Source organism: Megascapheus bottae, chromosome 11 (assembly GCF_031878675.1).
Source record: "Megascapheus bottae isolate mThoBot1 chromosome 11, mThoBot2.hap1, whole genome shotgun sequence".
In the NCBI taxonomy this organism is placed as follows: Eukaryota; Metazoa; Chordata; class Mammalia; order Rodentia; family Geomyidae; genus Megascapheus; species Megascapheus bottae.
Genome location: NC_143519.1, coordinates 49,237,357 through 49,259,663, shown reverse-complemented (window position 1 = coordinate 49,259,663; position 22,307 = coordinate 49,237,357). Strand labels below are relative to the sequence as shown.

The window sequence follows — 22,307 nt, the reverse complement described above, 5'->3', positions numbered from 1 at the left end:
TTGTATTATGGAAGGAACACCCTTAGCTGAAAAATCCAACATCTGAAATACTCTATAATCTGAACTCATTTGAGAGTTGATGTGACATTGAAAGTGGAAAATCCCACAATATCAAACATGGTTTAATGTACAAAATTATTTAAACTGTGTACAGCTTCAAGTTATGCTGACATGGTGACATGAAACAAAGCAAATTTCATGTTCAGATATGGATTCTGCTCCCAAGATGTTTCCCTATGTAAAATATGCAAACATCCAAGTTGGAAGGGACCAGCTGAACAAAGACTATGAATATTCAACAGCCACTACTTTCACTTGAGAATCCACATAGAAAGGACCTTCATTAACCCTCCCTCCTGCAGCTAAGGGCAATTTTAATGTTGCTCTTTACTCTGTGTGTGTGGAGTGGGGGGGAGATTAGGGGTTGAACTCAAAGCCTGTACACTGTCCCTTAGTTTTTTCACTCAAAGCTGGCACTCTACCACTTGAACCACACAGCTCCAATTCTGGTTCTTTTGGTGGTTAATTAGAGAGACGAGTTTCACAGACTTTTCTGCCCTGACTGCTGGCTTCAAACAGTGATCCTCAGATCTGAGCCTCCTGAGTAGCTCTAATTCCAGAGATGAGCCACTAGCACATGCCCTGCTTTTCACTTTTTAAACAGGGTTGATTTATCTATTGTTCACCCTAATCTTAAACAATTATTGCTTCACTGGAGGAACCAACTTCACAGGCTTTAGCCTGACATCTAAAAAGGATACTGATAGCTCATCAACAGTGGCACATACCTATGACCTAGCCAATCACGAGGCTGGAAGCAACAAGTGTTCGAGAGACATTATCATCAATTAATCAGGAAAATTCTGGACTGGAGGCATGGCTCAAGTAGCAGAGCCCCAGCTGTGAGCAAGAAAGCCCCAAGTTCAAACCTTAATATTGGCTTCCACAAAATTTTAAAAAAATAAAAAAAATAAAGTCTACACAATATAGTGAAGGAAAGGGTGGCATTACCCGACTTCCATGACTGTAACCCCATTGTATATCACCCTTATAATAACAATTAAAAATTAAAACAAGGGGCTGGGGAGTTTGGCCTAGTGGTTGAGTGCTTGCCTAGCATGCATGAAGACCCAGGTTCGATTCCTCAGTACCACATACATAGAAAAAAGCCAGAAATGGTGCTGAGGCTCAAGTGGTAGAGCTCTAGCCTTGAGAAAGTCCAAGGACAGTGCTAAGACCCTGAGTTCAAGCCTAGGACTGACAAAAAAAATTAAAATAAGAAGAACGTCTGAGTGGGGTACTGGTGGCTCATGCCTGTCATCCTAGCTATCCAGGAGGCTGAGATCAGAGGATAGCTATTTGAAGCCAATTCAGGCAGAAAAGTTCCTAGGAGACTCTTATCCCCAATTAACCACTCAAAATAAAACCATAAGTAGGGCTGTGGCTTAAATTGGTAGAGTGCTAGCCTTGAACAAAAGAGCTCATGGACAGTGCCCAGGCCCTGTGTTCAAGGCCCATCATGACAACCACCACCACCCACAAAAAAAAAAGTCTATAAAATTTGACCATAGAGGAAGAATGCTGGACAATAAAGTGACGAGCTTGCTTTGCCTTTCCTTCAAAGGACACTCCACTATGACTCACTGATTCTTAATTCAAGAGTTGTTGAGAAAGATCTGCCACGATAAACAAAAATTACTTTCAGGTAATTAACCTATCAACTGTAAACATGGCAATGAAGAAGTACCCCACAACTCCTAAATGGCAGCCTCCAGGTTTTCCTTTACCAGCTGCCACACCAGTCTTTCTGTGCATCCATGGCTTACATTTATGGCAGCTACCATATTATTCGTTCTCTCTGTCTCTGTCTCTGTCTCTGTCTCTGTCTCTCCCTCTCTCCCTTCCTCCCTCCCTCCCTCCCTCCCTCTCTCTGTCTCCCCCTGCTCTTCCACCGCATCCCTCCATCTTTTCTTTCTGAAATATAGTCTCTCCATGTGGTGTAGGCTGGCTTCAAACACACAATCCTCCTGCTTCAGACTCCTGATTGCTGGGCTTCTTGGTGTGTTGAACATGGCAAGATTAGATTCTAAATGTTTAATATTTCCCTGTGATAGCCTCCATTTATGTGTTCCACTCTCCTCAGTCTGCATTGTTGAATGACCATATAAGTACATGTACTGATTATTTCTCTGGAGACAGTTCTCACATCCTTGAGAATTCAGTGCACACCAAATCACCGTAAAGCCCACCCCACTGTCCATTCCCAAAGCATCGCCTTCCTTCCCTCTGCTTGTCAGAGTCCTAACCTGTAGACCACAGTGTACACCCACAGCGATGGTCTGCGGTCTACCTGCCTGACTTCGTTCTGCCATCCCCTGGCCCCGGCACAGTGCTCTCTTTATCTTTGACACCTCCCTGTCCATCTGACTCCAGTTCAGCTTGGTTCACTGTGGTCTCCTGGATGGCAGGCATGGCCACCCCTCCACTACTGCCTGCCAGATTCTTCCTCCCAACAGTAACTGCTGCTTTGCAGAGACTTGAACATGTATCCTAGGGCAGAATTCTTTCTTATGGATTGAGAATTTCTGGAGGACAAGATTTGGCCTTATTTCTATCTGTACCACATTCCCAGATATGCATGTTCCACTCCATGTTTGTAGACTATAGCAGGCATCACTCCCAGTTATGGGTTCAAACTAGTTACTTGCCTTTTCTCATTCACTTAATCACTATCAATTATTCCTCTATAATTTTATCTGTTCAGATAATCTGCTCTGATTGCCTCAGTACTGCCGGATGTAGGATGAAGTCTCATCTTGCTGGCATTAAGGTTTTCCAGAATGACCCTTTCCTGCCTTTGCAGGTTCATGTTTTTACTGATACCTTACACTATAGGAAAAAAGTATTTCAATGGAAACTTTCAGCATCTCCAGGGTATCTGGATATAAGGACCTCCTGAAGCCATTGAGCTATTTTAAAATGTTTAAATGGTAGATAACTCAGTGCAATGTAAAAAAGTCTGGTCTGGAGATGGTGACAGATCTGTCCAATAAAGGTTTACTGGCTGCTCACCTCCACATAAAAAAGGCCAGCTTTGCTTCTCAATGAGCTTTGATTTCAGTGTCCCAGATACAGAAATGTGGAATTGGTTCTAATATTCCTCACTAGTACTAAGTCTTTAATATACTTTTTTCTGTATGAGTCATGAGCCTATTTTTTTTTTTGCCAGTCCTGGGGTTTGATCTCAGGGCCTTGCACTCTCCTTGGGCTTTTTGCTCAAGGCTAGTACTCTACCACTTGAGCCACAGCATCACTTCCAGCTTTTTTCTATGTATGTGGTACCAAGAAATTGAACCCAGGGATTCCTGCATGTTAGGTAAGCACTCTACCACTAGGCCAAACTCCCAGGCCCATGAGCCTGTCTTTAAAGATCTAACAATATAATGCTTTTGCTTCAAATAATTTGATCTGCTTATCAGCTCCCAATGATAATATTACTTTTCTGTTGTTTCAGTCACCTGAGTTTCTGGGGTTTGAACTCAGGGCTTTATATTCTCATTTGACTTTCTCTAATGCTGGTGCTCTATCACTTGGTCCATGCTTTAACTTCTGACTTTTTGGTGGTTAACTGGAGGTAAGACTCTCATGGAGTTTTCTGCCTTATCTTGCTTAGAATTTCAGTCTTTAGAGCCCAGCCTCTTGAGTAGCAATGGTTACAGGTATGAGCCACCACTACTCAGCTTCTGTTTGAGTTTTTTAATAAAGATTTTTTGAGGAACACCTGGCTCTGAGATATCAAAACATTCATGATCTGAAGCATTTACATGGCATGTGTTAGACAGATGGGCCCAGGTGCTTCTGAATTAGAAGTTTCCAAAATGTGGACCTTATTTCAGGGGATCTGGGCTTGAGAGGAACCCATTCTTTCTTCTACATAGAACTTCCTGTGTAAATATGCATATGTATTTAAAATTAATACATGTTTCTAAATTTAAAAACTTTAGTACCAGGACAGGTTTAAAAAAAATTCATTTTGTTTGTCACACCCTGATAGTTAATTGAACTATTTAAGAGAAACCAAGCCAGTGCTAGAATCTATAATCCTAGCTACTCAGAAGGCTGAGATTCAAGGATCATGGTTCAAAGCCAGCCCAGACAGAAAAGTCTATTACACTTCTATTTGCAATTAACCAGCAAAAAGCTGGAAGTAGATTTGTCAGGTGGTAGAATACCATCCTTGAGTGAGAAAGTTAAAGGACAGTACTAGTGTCTTGAGTTCAAGCCAAAATACTAGCATACGTTCACATATACATAAATACATACATACACAGACACACAGACACACACAGACAGACAGACAGACACACACACTCCTATTTTGATATCCAATTAAGAAAAAAGGAGGGCTTTTCTCCAAGCTTATACTAATAGGTATGAATTGCCATTAGATTAACTGAAGAATTCAACAACTAGTCAAACCAATAGTTAAGACTATAACAGTATAAAATATAAAAGAAATTATGAAGCGTTAGTCTCTTTATATATACCTATATCTAAAGTCAAACTGAAAACCTGGCAAATTTGAGAATTCTAGAGTGAAAAACAGAGGTACATAAGTACAAATTATTTCAGGCTGATTGGACATTTTGGCAAAATATCTAGCAGTATTGGATAGCTACTACCAAATTCTCACTCTTTCCTTCCTTCTTAGTTATAAAATGCCCTAAGTTTAGGATATTTTTTTTCAGTCCTGGGGCTTCAACTCAGAGCCTAGGCACTGCCCTTGAGCTTTCTCAAGGCTAGAGCTCTACTATTTCCAGCTTTTTCTGTGTATATTGTACCAAGGAATCAAACCAAGGGCTTCATGTAATGCTGGGCAGGCACTCTACCATCAGGACACACTCTTGGCCTTGCCCTAAGTTTAGATGGGCACGGAGTTGTGAAGCATGAATATTCTAGTCTTTCTTATAGTAGCCACACAATTAAGATCTGGCTGAATGCACAGATCTGGGGTGTGTGGGGTTGGGCAACTCTAAGTTGTTGTTGTTGTTTTCTGTAAGTACTTCTCATCTTTCTTTGTTTCTTGCTGCCTAAAACAGAAATAATACCTAAATCCCAGCAGCTATACCAGTCCTTAGGGTTGTTAGCAATACATGAGAAAAACAAATCCTGGATTGATTTCCTCTAGTTCTTGAACCCAAGAGAAATGTACTTCTGTCTTGTTGAAGCTACTATCATTTCGCCCCTGGCAATCAAACAGAATCATGGCTAATACAGGATCTTAGATCTTTTGCCTGCTGAAAATTCCCCTTTGAATTCTCATCAAAGTCTCTTTTAGAAACAATTTATGGAATAAAAGGTACAGGATTTATGTTCAGAGCACGTGGATTCTAGTGTTGGCTGTTTCAGGCAACTACCTTTTTTTTTTTTTTTTTTTTTTTTGCTAGTCCTGAGCTTAAGCTCAGGGCCTAAGCACTGTCCTTGGGCTTTCTCAAGGCTAGAGCTCTACAACTTGAGCCACAGCACCACTTCCAGTTTTTTTCTATGTATGTGGTACCAAGAAATCAAACCCGGGTCTTCATGCATGTTAGGCAAGCACTCTACTCCAAACTCCCGGCCCCGCAACTACCATTTTTTTTTGTGCCAGTACTGGCACTTGAACTTAAGGCCTCGGCTTTTTCATTCAAGACTGACACTCTACTACTTGATTCATACTTCTAGCTTTTGCTGGTTAATTGGAAATATTAGTCTCTCAGGGTTTGTCTGCCCAGGCTGGCTTCAATTCTCAACCCTTAGATATCAGCTTTCTGAGTAGCTAGGATTATAGACCCCAGTCACCAGCACCTGCCTTGGACAGCTTTTATATTCCTTTCCATTAAATGATTAAATGTAACTTTACACAGAGATGATGATGATGATGATGATGATGATGATGGTAATGATGATGATGGTGATGGTATCTTACGCTTCCTATTGTTAGATTTTGAGAGCATGTGAGAAGGAACTTTGTTCATTAACTCTAAAGTAGCATTACATGGTTTGTTTTTAGCTTCTATTTCTAGTAAGAAGAAAATGAATCATGGACTGAGTATGCAAAGGAATAAACAGAGTCCTATAGGTTCAGACAGCATAATTTCATCTACCCCATCCATTCACACCAATGACATTTAAAAGGAAGAAGTTGATGCAAATATTCCTTCAACAGGAACCATGCTGTTTATATATAACTAGCAAGGCTTCAGGTAAGCGCTACATTAATGCGGACTGTTTTCTTATTAGGTGAAGTTCATCTCTGGTCATGGAGTTAAACCAGTGAAGCACCTTTCTGTGGATCCACAAATCACTATGGAAATGCAAATTCAAATCCTAGGGTGTGCAATCAGGAGGAGTGGAATCATGTAGTGTGAATGCTTAATTCCCGAACACTAAGGGATCCTGATACATTTGCGGACTTGTCAGTGCAACCATGGTTCTTAGAATTTGTTAATGGCAGCAGCAGTTAGATCCTGACTTTGCTCCTTCGGTGATGCTATACAAAAATACCTAGCTCTGGATAACTTACAAAGAACAGAGACTAGAAAGCATGGCTCAAGTGGTAGAGAGCATGTTCAGCTAATAGAACACACACATACACACGCACACAGAGAAATTACCCAGGCTTAGAAGCATATGCCTGAATCACATGGTGGGAGGGGCCTAGGGGACAATCTCCCTTGGTTAAGCTGCCTAACACTGGTGCCTATGCCCTCTCACCGGCCCTCACCACCTCAGCACCCCTCAAAGGCCCCTTTTCTGAGAAGCACCATGCTGACTGCATCTGAGCACTGTAGGGGACTCATCACAAGGTGGCAGGCAGGTTCAGAAGTTATTTTGCTTACTTTTCATTTCATGGACTCCACAGGTGAACCAACTTCCATCAAGAATCTCTAGAGTTTTCTTGAAAATGAGCTCGACTTTATAGACAGGTCTTTCCCATGGTTCAAGTGAACTTCAGTCACACTTCCCACACTCTGAGCACACACAGCAATATTATACAACAGGGCGTTCAGTCCATGGGGGACAAGCAGGGGTCTTATCGAGACATGGATTTGTAGCCCTAGGATAGAGCTAAGCATCTGAGTTATATCAAAGTCCCCAGTGATGTAAATCCTGAAGGTAATGGAAAACATTTTGGTCAGAAAAGCAAAGTTTAGATGACTAAGTGACATAAGTGAAATATAATTCCAATGGCACACTCTCTATAATGTTGAAATGGAAAAAAGAAAGCTGAATAACTGCATTATTAACATTCAAAATTATGCTTCTAGAGAATTAAAGAAGGAGATACATTAAGCTGGAGAAAATGAGACAAGAATTTGGAGGCAAAGGCAGCAACAAGGATAGCAAAACAAAACCATAAAGTGAAATTTTTTATATATATGAGGGGATAAGCCAGGCACCATGCATAATACTAACCACACAGAAGGCTAGGCTCTGAGGCTCCCAGTTTAAACCCAGCTCCACATAGAGAAATCTGAGAGATTCCAATGAACCAGCAAAAATCCAGAAGTAGAGTTGTAACTCAAGTGGTAGAATACCACCCTTGAGCAAAAAAGTGAGAGTATGAAGTTTTGAGTTCAAGCCCTAGTATCAGCACTCATTTGTGTGATAAAGGATGAATATTACTATTCTTCTAGATAACAGAAATAGCCACCACTCTAGCCACATTTCCAAAATACTGATACCAAATTCATATACAAATTCACTGTAGGTTTCTGACCATGCCAGGAACTACCAGGTGAAAGCTGTAACTAAATAAGACTAGGGAAGACAGAATGGCAACAGAGGGAAATGGAGACAAGACCCATTTCCCCATATATGGGAGAAAACAGTGAGGTCTGTCAGTCACACAGCAAGCCCAGAGCAGGGAGGGAGGGCAGAGGAGGAGCACAGTGAGCTTGACCCAGAGCAGGGAGGGGGGAAGTTCCCTTGGGAAAGAATCCCAACCCGGAAAACAGAGTTCTGTCTCTGCCACGTGAGGTTTCTGGAACCCAAGTTGGGACCTGTGCAGCCTGAACTATTTCCTCCACATTCCACATTGCAGGCAATGTCAAAGCCCTACAGAAAGTGTACGCACTGTGCGTTCTTCATTAGGCCATAAAAAAACCCCCATGGGAGGTCAGACCTGTGGGACATCCAGCTGTGTTTGCCTCGGATACTGGCACCATCTGGGGTTCCCGAAGACATGCTGTCCTCTTGTCATCCACTGCAGACATTCAGGAAACCACAAACCCATCTCCAGCATCCTGTTCTTCATCACTCTTAAATGCTCCTACATTTTTCTAAGTTCCAAACACAGGATCTCTCAGAGCCTTACTACTTACGTATTCTGTTTATAACATGTTGTTTCCAAAGAACTCTCTTTACATCTATCCTGTTTGAAATTGTTTCATGGATACATCATCGTCTCAACTAGAATCTAAAGTCCTATACCTTTATAACGACAACTGTTGGGCATTTCTCTCTCTCACAGCATTGTGCACGAACATCACACTGCAACATTTATTTGGAAGATCTCGTTTGTTAGGGGACTTTTGTTTCTTTAATCTTGGCATGGAAGATTTAGGCAACAATGAATGGAGGGCCTATATATCTTATTCCCACACATTCCAGCTTTAATTTAACTGAAAAGACAACTACTGCCAGGAGCTCACAGATCATTACCTGTAATTCTAATTATTCAGGAAGCAGAGATTTGAAGATACCCATTCAAAATTGGCCAGGAAAGGTAAGTCCATGAGATTTTATCTCTAATTAATCACCCAAAAAGCCAGAAGTGGACCAGCTTAAGAGACAGAGTGCTAGCCTTGAGCGAAAATACGTCAGAGATAGCACACAGGTCCTGGGTTCATCCTGAAGACAAGTACACACATACACATGAAAGATAACTACTGAAGGTTTAGAAATGACAGCTGTAAGTGCTATCATGCACAGCTGTATAACAACACACTTGTATCCTCCTTTGCTAAATGCGGAGTATCATACAGAGCATCAAGCTTTGCCTTTTGTACATTCTGAAATAAGAAAAAAAGCATATAACTTATAAAATACAACACATACTTGATCAAACTGGGGGTCTTCTCCACGCTGCAGAGACTTTGTCAATGGCTTTTCCTACAAAAGAAAGAGAACATACAAGAATAACTATCAAATGTTTGAAACATAATTAAAGAACGGCTAGAGTGGCTACAGTTCTCTCACTCGTTTCTCTCTTTTCAGGATGAGGAGGTGCCAATTTTTAAATAAGCAAGAAAGTCTCTATTACCCAGTAGGATCTTAACTTATAGTGTTAAATCTCGATCTAAAAGAACCGTCATACTAAGGAGTTCTTGCATGTTCATGTTTACTGAGACATTAGTGACAACAGTCTAGCTAAGGGACTAGCCAGGATGTGGATCAAGTGGCTATTGACAGGCACAAGCGTGGCCTGCAGAAGAAAGCTTCCCTACTTCTACATGGTCTCACTAGGTCTTTCAAAATCCCTGCGTTAAGAGCCAGGCACCAGTGGCTCCCGCCTGTTATTGTAGATACTCAGGAGGCTGAGATGGTAGGGTCACAGTTTGAAGCCAGCCCGACCAGACAAAGCTGAGAAACTTGTAGTTCCATTTCACCATCACAAAACTGGTGGTGGAAGTGTGGCTCAACTGGTAGAGTAGCAGCTTTGAATGAAAAAGTGAAGGATAGTGCCCAAGCACTTAGTTGAAGCCCTGTAACTAGCATGGACACATGCACATATACACACAATGTCTATGTTGAAACTTATCGCTGCAGGTGATGATACTGGAGGGCTGATGCCTTTGCAAGCAAGATAATTCAATTTCAGGAAGGCAGACATTTTTACTCCTTATAGAAGTAGCAAAAATCATTATAGATGCAACAAGAAGGATGCCATGAAGACCCTCATCAAACACTGGTGGCTGCATTTCACATTTCTCAATCTCCGGAGGTGGCAGTAGTAAATTTCTATTGTTTATAAGTCACCCAATTTATGCTCATTTGTTATAGCAGCATGGATGAAATTAGACATGTTGTATTGTGGCAAATTGCTAAGAAAGTAGGTTTTAAATGGTTTTACCATGTACGCAAGCACGCACAAATAGTTATGAGGTGATGAGTGTTAATTAGCTTGATTTCTCATTCCACAAAAATGGTACTTAATATCGCTTAGAATACATTGTATACTTATGTGAAGAAAGATGCCACAATGATATCTACCCTTTTGTGATTAATGTATGCTAATTAAAAAATCCAAGTGCAAAAGAAAAAATACATCCTATATTTGTTAAATAGAAGAATAATTGCCCCCTTGCTAATAGAAAACAAAAAGCCAGACATTATTACAATGATTTTAATTCTCAATAGGTAATTCATGGAAAACCTCTTTAATGAATGCTGAGGTGGCTATAAAAATAACCAAATTAAAATAAGAATAACACCAACAAAAGAACAAGCCACCAGGCTCCTTAAATCTTAAAACTAGACTGTGTGTGTGTATGTGTGCTATTGGTACTGGGGCTTGAACTCAGGGCCAAGGCACTGCGTGGTCAAGGCTAGCACTCTGTTATTTCAGGTACAACTCTACTTCTGGCCTTATCATGGTTAACTGGAGATAAAAGTCTCAGTGGACTTTCCTGCCAGGGCTTTGAACCTCAACCCTCAGATCTCAGCCTCCCCACTAGCAAGGATTATAAAGGTGAGCCACCAGTGCCCAGCTAGAAAAAGCAATGAATTTTTGATCATAGAAGCATAGTTATTAATAATAAGACTACAAATACCATCTGTAGTAAAAAAAATGGATAAGACACATATCTGGTCTGAGCACTTGGCAAAAAACTTTCAGAACTCAACAACCACAGTGACCTGACACAGGTGAACGTGCAGCACTGTGGCTATGGCGATGGTCTCTGAGCAAAATAAAAAATGTGCTTCAAAAGATGCGCATAACTTGTCATTGTATGCTTCGCTTCAGACCTTATTTGTGCCAGCTTTGAGTCGACTCTGGAAACACATATGAGGAGTGACACTAGGGACATGCAGTTCTCAACACTGACCTTTCACCCCAAATGACTCAAATCTGAGGGGCAGTCAGGAGCTCAGTACTGGGGAACATCTGCAAGATGTTTTCTGGTAATACTTATTGTCTGCCTGCGTCACTGACGACAGCTCCATCCATGCCTGCCTCAGGTCACCCACTTGTAAACTTGAGCACCACTTTATGACATCCTGAGTAGTATCTGGTAAGAACTGATGAGTGTTAGCTGGAGGTTTGTAGAAGGGCGTGTACAGAAAGGGACATGTTTCCTTTCATTCTTTAACTTAGTAAAATGAGCTCCTAAATGCAAAACAACATTTGCTGACTTTCATCTGAAACAGTGGGGGGAAGAAACAAGAAGCTTAAGACTATGATTAAGAGGTCTAGGTATGTTAGTATACTTCTGTAATCCCAGCTATTCAAGAGGTGGAAGTAAGAGGATCAAAGTCCAAGTCTAGGCCTGGGCAAAAGTGAGAGACTCTCATATAAAAAGTAGCTAGGGGGGGTATGACTGAAGTGGTAGACCACTTGAGAGTGATGTAGAGACTGTCTCAGAGAAGCTACACGTACCAGCAGGTAAGATGCTATACAGTTTGCATAAGTAATGTGAAGATAAATGCAAAGTTATTAGAGTACTTTGGTACAGAGAAGAGAAGAAAAAGGAAAGGAAAGGAAAGGAAAAACAGAGAAAAGAGAGAGAAAGGAAGGAAGGGAGTGATGAAGGGAGGGAGGGAGAGAGGGGAGGAAGAAGGAAGGAAGCAAGGGAAAGAAAGAAAACTGGGGATAATCTGCTGGTGGCTCTTCTCACTTTGATAGAGTTTACTTCTCTGCCAAATTTAAAGGACTCAAGTACTCAAATCCATTATTTGAACAGTGGAGGGAAAACTTCAATTAAATTAATCTTTATTTTAATTGAAATAAATAGTGGCTCTTACAGGGATATAGACACCATTTCCTTTCTCTCTTTTTTTTTTTTTTTGCCAGTCCTGGGCTTGAGCTCAGGGCCTGAGCACTGCCCTTGGACTTTCTCAAGGCTAGAGCTCTACCACTTGAACCTCAGCACCACTTCCGGCTTTTTTTTCTATGTATGTGGTACCAAGGAATCGAACTCAGGTCTTCGTGCATGCTAGGCAAGAACTTTAACCACTAGGCCAAACTCCCGGCCCCTTTGTCTTCTTTTTATTTAAGCTTTCTTTTACTTGTTTCTTGCTTTCCACTCTCTTTCCCTCCCTCCCATTGTGCTGGTATGGGCCTTCAAACTAGAGATGAGATCTTGCTAGGCTTTTTGCTCAAGGTTGGTGCTTTTAACACTTGGACCATACCTCCACTTTCTCTTTCTTTCTCCTCTCTCTCTCTCTCTTTTTTTCTTTCTTTCTGTCTTGAAAGTACAATAGCTACCAACAAATATGATACAACATTTACAACTCTGTTTCTTGGTTATAGCTTCTTTTGTTAGCATTTTCAAGTGTTTGTGTGCCAGTACTGAGTCTTGAACTCAGGGCCTCACACTCTCAGTAGATTTGGCTCAAGGATGGCACTCTACTACTTAAAGCACAGCTCGACATCTAGCGTTTTGCTGGTTCTCTGGAGATAAAAGTCTCACAAACTTTCCTGCCTAGGCTGACTTTAAACCAAGATCTTTAGATTTCAGCCTCCTGAGTAACAGCTTGTGCCACCAGCACCCAGCCATATTAAATGGTCCCAATTTGCCCCTCTAGCTACTCATTTCCAGTACATTTTGATGGATCTTTTCTTGTCTCCTTGGAGATCTTCCCCCACCAGCCAGCTGCCCTTAGCCCTCATCTTTAAGCTCTCACCATCCTGCCTTCTTGTAGCCATCTATCAGTTGAGCCCATTTCATCTTGGTGCCTTCTCTGACCACATTCCCTCCTCTTTTCTTACTCCTTTTTTTCTCCCCTTGAACTGTGGGCCTGGGTGTCGTCCCTGAGCTCTTCAGCCCAAGGCTACCTCCTTGAGCTACAGCACCACTTCCTGTTTTCTAGTAGTTAATTGAAGAGTCTCTTAGTGCCCAGGCTGGTTTTGAACCACGATCCTCAGATCTCAGCTGGCCTGAGACACAGTGCCTGGCTCCCACTCCTCTTATATTCTGTTCTCCAACATGTGCTCCATGGCTGTGTTCTGTTCCACTATTCTGTCTTCAGCCGTGTACTCCGGCTTTTCTCTCACCACTAAAAATAGTCTCCCTAGAGAACCCAGGAATTTTCCAAATGGCAAGTCTGGTGGCCATTTTTTTTTCCAGGACTTTTCTCCCTGGATGTTCAGCTGCAATGAAACATTACGATCTTTCCTTTCTTTCCACTCAAACATCCCTACCTCCTGCCTGTGCTCTTCCTGCTCCTTTAGACATCCCTTCTCTGTGGTCAATTATAGGCCTCAATCTCCTTAAATGTTTACATTCCCCCAGGATTGCATCAGCTAGTGAAAGCCTCCTGCTTGGAACATTCTGGGCTCATCTCCTTTCAACCTGTGTGATTACAATGGACAGATGAAGTGGAAGGTCCCAAAGGGATCAAGAAACATCATCAAATAGGGGTGGCAGGGCCAGGGCCAGGGTTTGAATTCAGGGCTTCATGCTTGCTAGTCATGCTACTGCTTGAACCATGTCCTCCATCCTTTTTTTATTTTTTGCTTAGGTGATTTGGGGTAGGCTCTCATTTTCTGACTGGGTTTATCTGGGTTGTGATCCTCCTGTTTATGATAGCTATGATAGTAGGTGCATTCCATCACATCCAGCTCTTAGTGGAAATCTCGTCTGAGAAACTTTTTGCATGGCTAGTCTTTTTTCCCATATATTTTTATTGTAATTGTAATTAATAGAAGGGTTACTTACATTATATTTACCAGATAGAAGGTGCTAATGTACAAACATTGATACCCTTTCTCATGTCTTGGTCCCCATTTCCCTCCCCCTTCCCTATCCAATTTCAAATAACCCAAAATGCATATATACAATATATCAGATAACCAGATGAAATACTGTAACAATATGAGATAACCAAGGGACAGCAAAAGAGATGAGAGATAACATAGTACATTAAGGACAACAAACACTCATTATGTGGCTTTTGTTTCTATATCCTGGAGGTCCTTTCATTTATGCATAGCTAGTCTTTAAACCAGGATCCTGTTGAATGGTCTGATCACTGATCACTGGTCTGAGAAAATGGTGCTGGGAATAATTTTGCAGTATTTTAAGTATTTATTTAAGGTTGGAGTGTGTTATATACATGAGACCCAGTAAAACCCAAGCTGTATTACTCTTAATTAGCATGAAAATCAAGAATTGGGCTACTCAGACATGCTGCAGTATTATAATAAATGATAAGCCTGTCTGAAAATGTAGTGGTGACTTTTAAGACTATTATCAAAATTTTGAAGCCCGGTGCAGTGGCTCAGGCAAGGACATTATGGTTCAAAGCCAACCCAAGCAGGAAAAGTCTATGAGACTCTTATTTCCACTAAACTACCAAAAAAGTTGGAAGTGAAGTTGTGGCTCAAGTGGTAGAAAATTAACTTTGAGTAAAAGCTCAAGAATAGCACCCAAGTCCTGAGTTCAAGTCCTGGGATTGGCAACTATGGTAGTGTCCATTAAAATGTATTCCAGAGATAAAAAGTCTTGTTCAGAAGTCACAGAACAACAGTTTCTGATCTACAGTACTCCTAGTTTATTCGTAACTTTCGATGAGCTAACCTGAGATTTAACTATTGTCTGTTAGCTCATCTGAAGTCTATCTAATTCAGCTACTAAGTAGAACTTTTAAGAATAATTATCTTTGATTTGAGCCATTAATGATGCTTTGTTTATGGTTTAGTGTGGGTGTTTGGATTCCTAGATGAATGTCTTTATAAATTAAGTAGGGCAGGAGCTGGGCATAGGTTGTTTATACTTGTAATCCTAGCCACTCAGGAGGCTGAGATCTGAGGGTCTCAGTTTGGAGCTAGCCCAGGCAGGAAACTCCCTGGGAGTTTCATCTCCAACTAACTACCAATAGGCCAGAAGTGGAGCTGTAGCTCAAGTGGAACAACACTAGCCTTGAGCAAAAAGCTCAGAAACTGGCACCGCCCTCCTCTCTCCCTCATCAACAAAAAAGAGAGAGAAAGAAAAAGATATTAAGAAATAGCTATTTTAAGAGGTTTTTGTTTGTTTGTTCATTGGTTTGTTGTTCGCAAGCCAAGCTTTGGTGGCTCATGTCTGTAATCTTAGCTACTCAGCTTCTCAGCTGAGAACCATGGTTCAGAGTTATCCCAAGCAGAGAGGTCCATGAGACTGCTATCTCCAATTACCCAGCAAAAAGTCAGACGTGGAGTTGTACTGGTAGAGAGCCAGTCATGAGTGAAAAAAATTAAGAGACAGTGCTCAATTCCTGAGTTAAAGCCAGTGCACATGCATGCACGCACGCACGCACGCACGCACGCACGCACACACACACTTTTTACATATTGCTTTATAAATTGAAAAATGAAATAGTATTTTGTCAAGTGAGATACACATATTCCCTTTCTGATCAGGATTGCTTCTTAGCCTCCTTTCTAGAAAGCGTTCCTTTGACTTTGTTGTTATATTCAGCAGGGGGCCGGACTTACAGATTTCTATACTCTGTATATTTCCCTTATTAGGTTTATGGAAGCAATAGTCACTTCTGGTTCATGAGAAGTTTAACCGAAAAATGGCTTGATTGTCCTGCAGGGAGTCTGCTGTGGGGTTATGGTATGGAAAGGGTGTGTTTGTATTATGTGCACATTGTCAGTCAACAGACATGTAGCATTTGCATAGCTCAGGAAGTTTGGCATGCTCAGTGGTGCAGAAAAATCACCCTTTGTAACCTTGGTGGGGGAGGTGGTGACCTATTTCAGGAACTACAACTTGATGGAGGTGGGAGAGGCTGTGAGGCAGTGAATATGATTTATTACAGTCAACTGCAGGAAGATCATCATGGAGAGACAATCCTCATTAGAGACAGTAATTGTATCCTTTAGTGTGGCAGGATTTCTCATTTTCCCAATTCCTTAAATATTAGAAGAGATTTCAGATGAAAGGATCTTATATTTTCTGATATCTGGAAGACTATAGACAAGCCATGCGAGGGATGAAATGCAAGATGATGGCTAGATGTCTATCTCTATGTGAGGAAGTAACGCTCTTTTATATGCTTACTTTTATTTTTTTCATTTCATTTCGTTATTTTTCATTTCATTATTTCATTTCATTCCGCTTCTTGTTGAGGATTCAACCTGGGGTTTTGTGCATGCTAGGCAAGTGTTCCACCATTAAGCTACCTCTCCAGTAATAAAGATACAAAAAGGATCTTTGTAAATTCAAATAGAGTCTAGCATCTCAATTTCAATCTGTTCCTCTTATCAGACTGAAGTCACGAGGTGATGCTGGGGTGAATGTACTCTGTTTGCTTGTATTCTCTCTTACAGCCACAGATTCTCAGAACTGCCTCTGGTTCAGAGGGGCTAGGGAGCAATGGACCAGACTCACTATTCCAACCTCATATCTCCAATTCCATGTTGGGTGAACCAGACTGGTCCTCATGCCAGCCCTACCATCAGCACCCAGGAGGAGCTGAAGCCTGAGAGTAGAGCAGGAACAGAGGTATGTCAGCAGACATTACTGCATGAACCTGGAACAATATTAGCATGCAGTAATGCTGTCATTAGCTAATTGCTTGGCCTTCCAGTATTGATGCTAGCTGGCCACAATGGGTGTTGTTATAGGTCTGGTCTTTAAGGTATGACATAGTTTATTACATGTCCACACTGGGTGTTGCAGTGCAGGTCACCATCGTGGATTCTGCAAAGACTTTGTACCAAATGAAAATAGTTTGTGGACCTTCTGGTTTTCGTGAAATCTTATTTATGAAATAGAAATTCCCTTCATCTTTTCTTGTATGCTGTGTTTTACTTTAAAGCTTCCATTCCAGCATGATGCAATTAGCATCTCTATGGATTATTACCACTTCCACCAGTCCATACCTGTGCTCCACACCTAGTGTAAGACCAGAATCTGAAACACCCTACTTGCAGGAAAAATTTTGTGTGTGGAGGACTTCCAGACTTAAGCATGCTCAGTAATGAAAATCCCATTTTCACAAAATTTCTTATTTTAATTAAAAGAAAAGTCCTTTAGTTGGGTGTCAGTGGCTAACACCTATAAAGTATACTCAGGAGGCTGAGATCTGGAGATGGCATTTCAAAGCCAGTCCGGACAGTAAAGTCACTGACTCTCCTCTTCAATAAATTACCAGAAAAACCACAAGTGGGGCTGTGGTAGAATACTAGCCTTGAGCACAGCAGCTCAGGGATAGTACCCAGGTCCCGAGTTCAAGCTTCAGGACAGGACCAAAAGAAGAAAAAGAAAAAGTACATTGTGCCTCTGGGCCTCTTAGTATTTGCTGAAAGACAAGATAAAAGCCAGATGTGCTATGTCCTTTTGGAATCCTACAGATTTTTCTTTCCAATTTGGAAAATCAAAAGCAATTGATCTATTTTCCTTCTAATTTTTTGATGGATTAAGATTCTTCTTCTTCCTGCTGACATTTTATGCTGGTACGGCCATTTCCCAACTTAGCTTTGACTGTAGCTCTGTGTAGGAATAGAGGAAAACTAGACCAAGATGGATTCCAACAGCCAGGAGTTTTTAAGTCAGAGATGCTAGAGCTAATGTTTCCATTTCATCTGTTACATGCATTTGCACTAAAACACACTGCCTGGCTGCTACCATGTGAACATAATGCTAGATCCCATGGAAGTGCCTTTGCCAGAAGCACATGTTGGTGGCAGACTGCGATGCAAAGTCAAGTGTCTCACGTATTAGCCAAGTGACAGGAAGTAGGGTGGGCAAAAGAAGTATCCTGAACCGGGCATTGGTGGTTCATCCATGTGATCCTAGCTACTCAGGAGGCTGAGACCTAAAGATAGCAGTTCTAAGCCAGCCTGGGCAGCTCAAGAGATTCTTCTCTTCAATTAAACACCTTGGAAATGAAGGTGTGGCTCAAGTGGTAGAGTACCAGCCATGAACACAAAAAGCCAAGAGAAAATGTGAGGCCCTGAGTTCAAGCCCTAGTACCACACACATACACAAATAAAGAGAAGATTGATTAGACAGGATCACCACTGAGATATTCCACCTTGTTGTGCAAATGTCTGTTTGCAGATGAGCCTCACATACAGCACAGAGTCTGTATCTACAGAAGAATCAAGAATTCCCCAACTAGTAGAATCACACACTATGATAATCCCAAATGCAGTAAGTACTTGAAAATGCTGAATGGGAATATAATCTTTAAGAAATGCAGAGTTCCTGAAACAGGCAAATGGAAAAGAACAGCAAGAGAGTATAAGGAGACTGGGCAGTGCTCAGGGAGGAAGGCTGTTTGTTTCAGGAGACATTTTTTTTATTCTGGTTGTCTACATAGAGACTACAGATAAAGCTTCTGGCTATGAAGGGAAGGATATGAAAAATAAAAAGTCCTTATACAAAGTTTGGTCCTAAACAATGGACAAAGGAATAGTCTATCCACCAGTACAGGAGGATGAGAAGTAATGACAGTGGTTTCTGCCCATGTTCTGGGAAAAGCAGAAAGATTAGTCCTGTTCTCTCCTCCCCTACCCCTGCAAAGGCATCATCAAGAATATGTAACCAATGTAAGAACACAAGGTCAAATCTACATTCTTGTGTCACCTGCTAATATAGAAATTCTCCAAACCAAGAAGGCAACTGAATATGTGGCTCCAGTAATAACTCAGAATCCTGAGATTAAAGCAAAAACAAAACTCTCTTGGAGAAAGACTCCCCCAGTCATGGATGCCAAGGAAGGCACAGGAAAATTAGCCCCATGAAAGAACTTGCAATGAGCTGGGCTTGCAATCCCAACTACTTGGGAGGTAGAAAAGATGAAGTATTTAGAATATGAGGCTAACAGGGGTAATGTTAGTGAGATCTGTCTCAAAAAAACAAAATACCTGGGGGTGGCTCAGCTCAAGAGGTAGAATGCTTCTCTGATGTTCATAGGGCTCTGGGTTCAATCCAGAGTACCATATACGAACTCAGAGCCTGGGCACTGTCTCTGAGCTTCTCTTGCTCAAGGTTAGCACTCTACTACTTGAACCATATTATCTCTGACGTTTTTGTTTATGTGGTACTGAGGAGTGGAACCCAGGGTTTCGTGCATGCTAGGCAAGCACTCAACCACTAAGCCACCATCCAAAGCCAGAATGCAGTAGAAAGAGACAAAGTAGTATTAATAATAAAAGATGGTAAGAGTTTATGACACATACTATGAAGAAACACAAGAAATGTCAAATAGGAATTCCAGAAAAGGAGAATAGAGAAAGTGATGATGGTGTCATTCAGATAACTATGTCAAAACTTTTTCCAGAATTGATAAAAGGTGTAAATCCTCAATTCGAGAAGCACAAGGTGCTAGGCAGTGAAAACCAAACTAGGTAGAAAAAATTCATGCAACTTCATCTCCAAATTAATCAGCATAAACCTGTGCTGGGGGCATGGTTCAGATAGCAGACCACCAAACAGCCAAACAAAGCTGAGCAAAGGCTCTGAGTTCAAATCTTGTATCTTGTACTATGCCCCTTCTCCCAAATAAGCAGCAGCACCAGCAGCAGAGGCATCTCAGATAAGATCAAGATCATCATCATCATCATCATCATCATCATCATCATCACCATCATTGTCATCATCAATCCATCCAAACATATTGTAGTAAAAAATGTAGAATGCCAAAGACAAAGAGAAAAACAAAAGCAAACAAACAAAAAGCAAAAAAAATCACTAAGAAATAAAAATGACAGACTTTACAACAGCAATGATAGAGATACCACAATGAAATAACAGCTTTAAGGAAGAGGGAGCAGGAATGTTAACCCAGAATCCCATTGGGAGATGAACTATAAATGAGATGGAGATAAAGACATCTAAAGGAACAAGGCTGAATTATTTACCACCCACTGATTCTTTCTGCATTATGTTCTGAATTAAAAATAAAAAAATAAGACAAATGACCCCATTTAACTTGTATAAGGACACTTGGGAAAGGCAAAATGATGGTAAGACTGAACAAGAACAAAAGCTATCAAATGTCCCATGAAGCCATAAAAGTAGAATAAAATTATTGACATCCATAAATATTAATGACTTGTGCATTGTTTAGGTACACAGAGCAATACTGTTGTCCAAGGGAAAGATGTTTACAAAAAGACTTATAAAGGACAAAAAAATCTGCTTTTTATAGGATGTTATTATTTCTTATACTTTTAGGCTATTTGGATATAGGAAAATTGTAAGTAAAAATTTAAACTTTAATACATGCTATATAATCTATTTCACACAGCCTATGGCACTGATATAATAAAGTTATCCTTGGTAGAATTACTTCAGAGAGGCCTCCCTTTGACCTTCTGAAAGGTTAAATTCCCTCTTTACACTTTAAAAAAAAATTTTTTTTGGTCAATCATGGGGCTTGAACCCTAAGGTCTTTTGTTCAAGGCTGGTGCTTTACTACTTTTAGCCACAGTACCACTTCCAATTTTCTGGTGGTTAGTTGAAGATAAGAGTCTCATGAATTTTCCTGCTTGAGCTGGCTTCAAACTCAGACCTCAGCTTCTTGAATAGCTAGGATTACAGGTGTGAGCTACCGGCACCTGTTCCCTCCTTATACTTTTGAAAGGACTATATCCTATCCCTTTTGCCTAGCTTTCTAAATTCTAAGGAGAAACTGAATCTAAATGATTAAGATGTTAAATAGACATTTTTTTCTTTCTTTCTTTCTTTTTTTTTTGTGGGTCATGAGGCTTGATCTTGTCCTGGGTGCTGTCCCTGAGCTCTTCAGCTAGGATTACAGGCGTGAGCTACCACGCCTGGCTTGGACAATTTTTTGTACTCGCTATTGTTGAGCCTATACTGGGGCTTGAACTTAGGGCCTCTCAGTTTATTAAAAATTCCTGGGCTGGGAGTTTGGACTAGTGGTGAAGTGCTTGCCTAGCATGCACGAAGACCCGGGTTCAATTCCTCAGTACCACATACATAGAAAAAAGCCTGAAGTGGTGCTGAGGCTCAAGTGGTAGAGCTCTAGCCTTAAGAAAGTCCAAGGACAGTGCTCAGGCCCTGAGCTCAAGCCCAGGACTGGCAAAAAAAAAAAAGTTCCCTCAGAATGAATATAGGTAGACATATAGACAGACAGACAGACACAGACAGATTTCTCTCTCTCTGTTTATATATATATATATATCTATAGATATAGATATATATATATAGATAGATAGATAGATAGATAGATAGATAGATAGATATCACCTTTCCAGGTGTTGATGGCTCAAACTGGCAATCCTAGTTATTCAGGAAGGTGAGATTCAAGGTTCATGGTTCAAGGCCAGTCATAAAAGAAGCTCATGAGACTCTTATACCCAATCTATCATCAAAACCCTGGAAGTGGGGATATGTCTGAAGAGGCACAACACTAGTCTTGAACAAAAAAGCTGAGGGAAGGTACATATGCTCTGAATTCAAGGTCCAGGACCTACATGAAAAACAACAAACAAATAAAAACCCCAACCAACAACACCTTTAGGACTGTGGGTATAGTTCAGTGGTCCAGTGCTTGATTAGCATGTACAAGGCCGTGGGTTCCATCTTGAGAAAAAAACAAAACAAAACAGATCCACAATAACAACAAAAAATAAAAATAAAAATAACCTCTAGTGACAGTGACAGGACAAATATGGCAAAGGTACATTGATGCTTTTTGAATCAGCTAAGGAGACCCAGATTTATTTATAGTTCTTGTCTTTAAGTAAGCAAATGTAAGGATAAAAATATTCCCAAACATTTTTCAGCAGACAAAGGTTGGCTATGATACAGAGGTGTATATCTCTGCAAAAAATGCAGGAAAGAAATAATGTGTTATTTAAAAGAAATTGGTTTAGTACTACTGCCTGAGCCATTCATTAAGAAATAAAATCTGTTTCTCTGGAAAAAAAAATTGGGTTAAGTACATTTCTTCAGAAAAATAACTTCATTTTTTGGGCAGTAGCACCTAGCTATGATTTACTGATAAAGAGAAGGTATGCTATAAAAAATTGGGGTAAAGAAGAAGGTTGGGATATTTAAGATGTGTCATAGAAAGAAATATGATATCTGCCTCTAATTAGAAGGCTGTGGCACAGGCTTAGATATAGTTCTACTTAAGACAGGAAA

The 22,307-nt window shown here is 40.8% G+C and overlaps 1 protein-coding gene across 6 annotated transcripts in view; it reads right to left on the bottom strand.

The window, feature by feature from the left end:
* Window positions 1-22,307, bottom strand: part of Fry (FRY microtubule binding protein) — a 444,403-nt gene that overhangs the window by 198,895 nt on the left and 223,201 nt on the right. For all 6 annotated transcript variants that reach the window (XM_090342230.1, XM_090342231.1, XM_090342232.1 and 3 more), the window contains one exon: window positions 9,100-9,153. In XM_090342230.1, coding sequence (XP_090198356.1) covers window positions 9,100-9,153 — 54 coding nt within the window. The remainder of the gene's footprint in view (window positions 1-9,099; window positions 9,154-22,307) is intronic.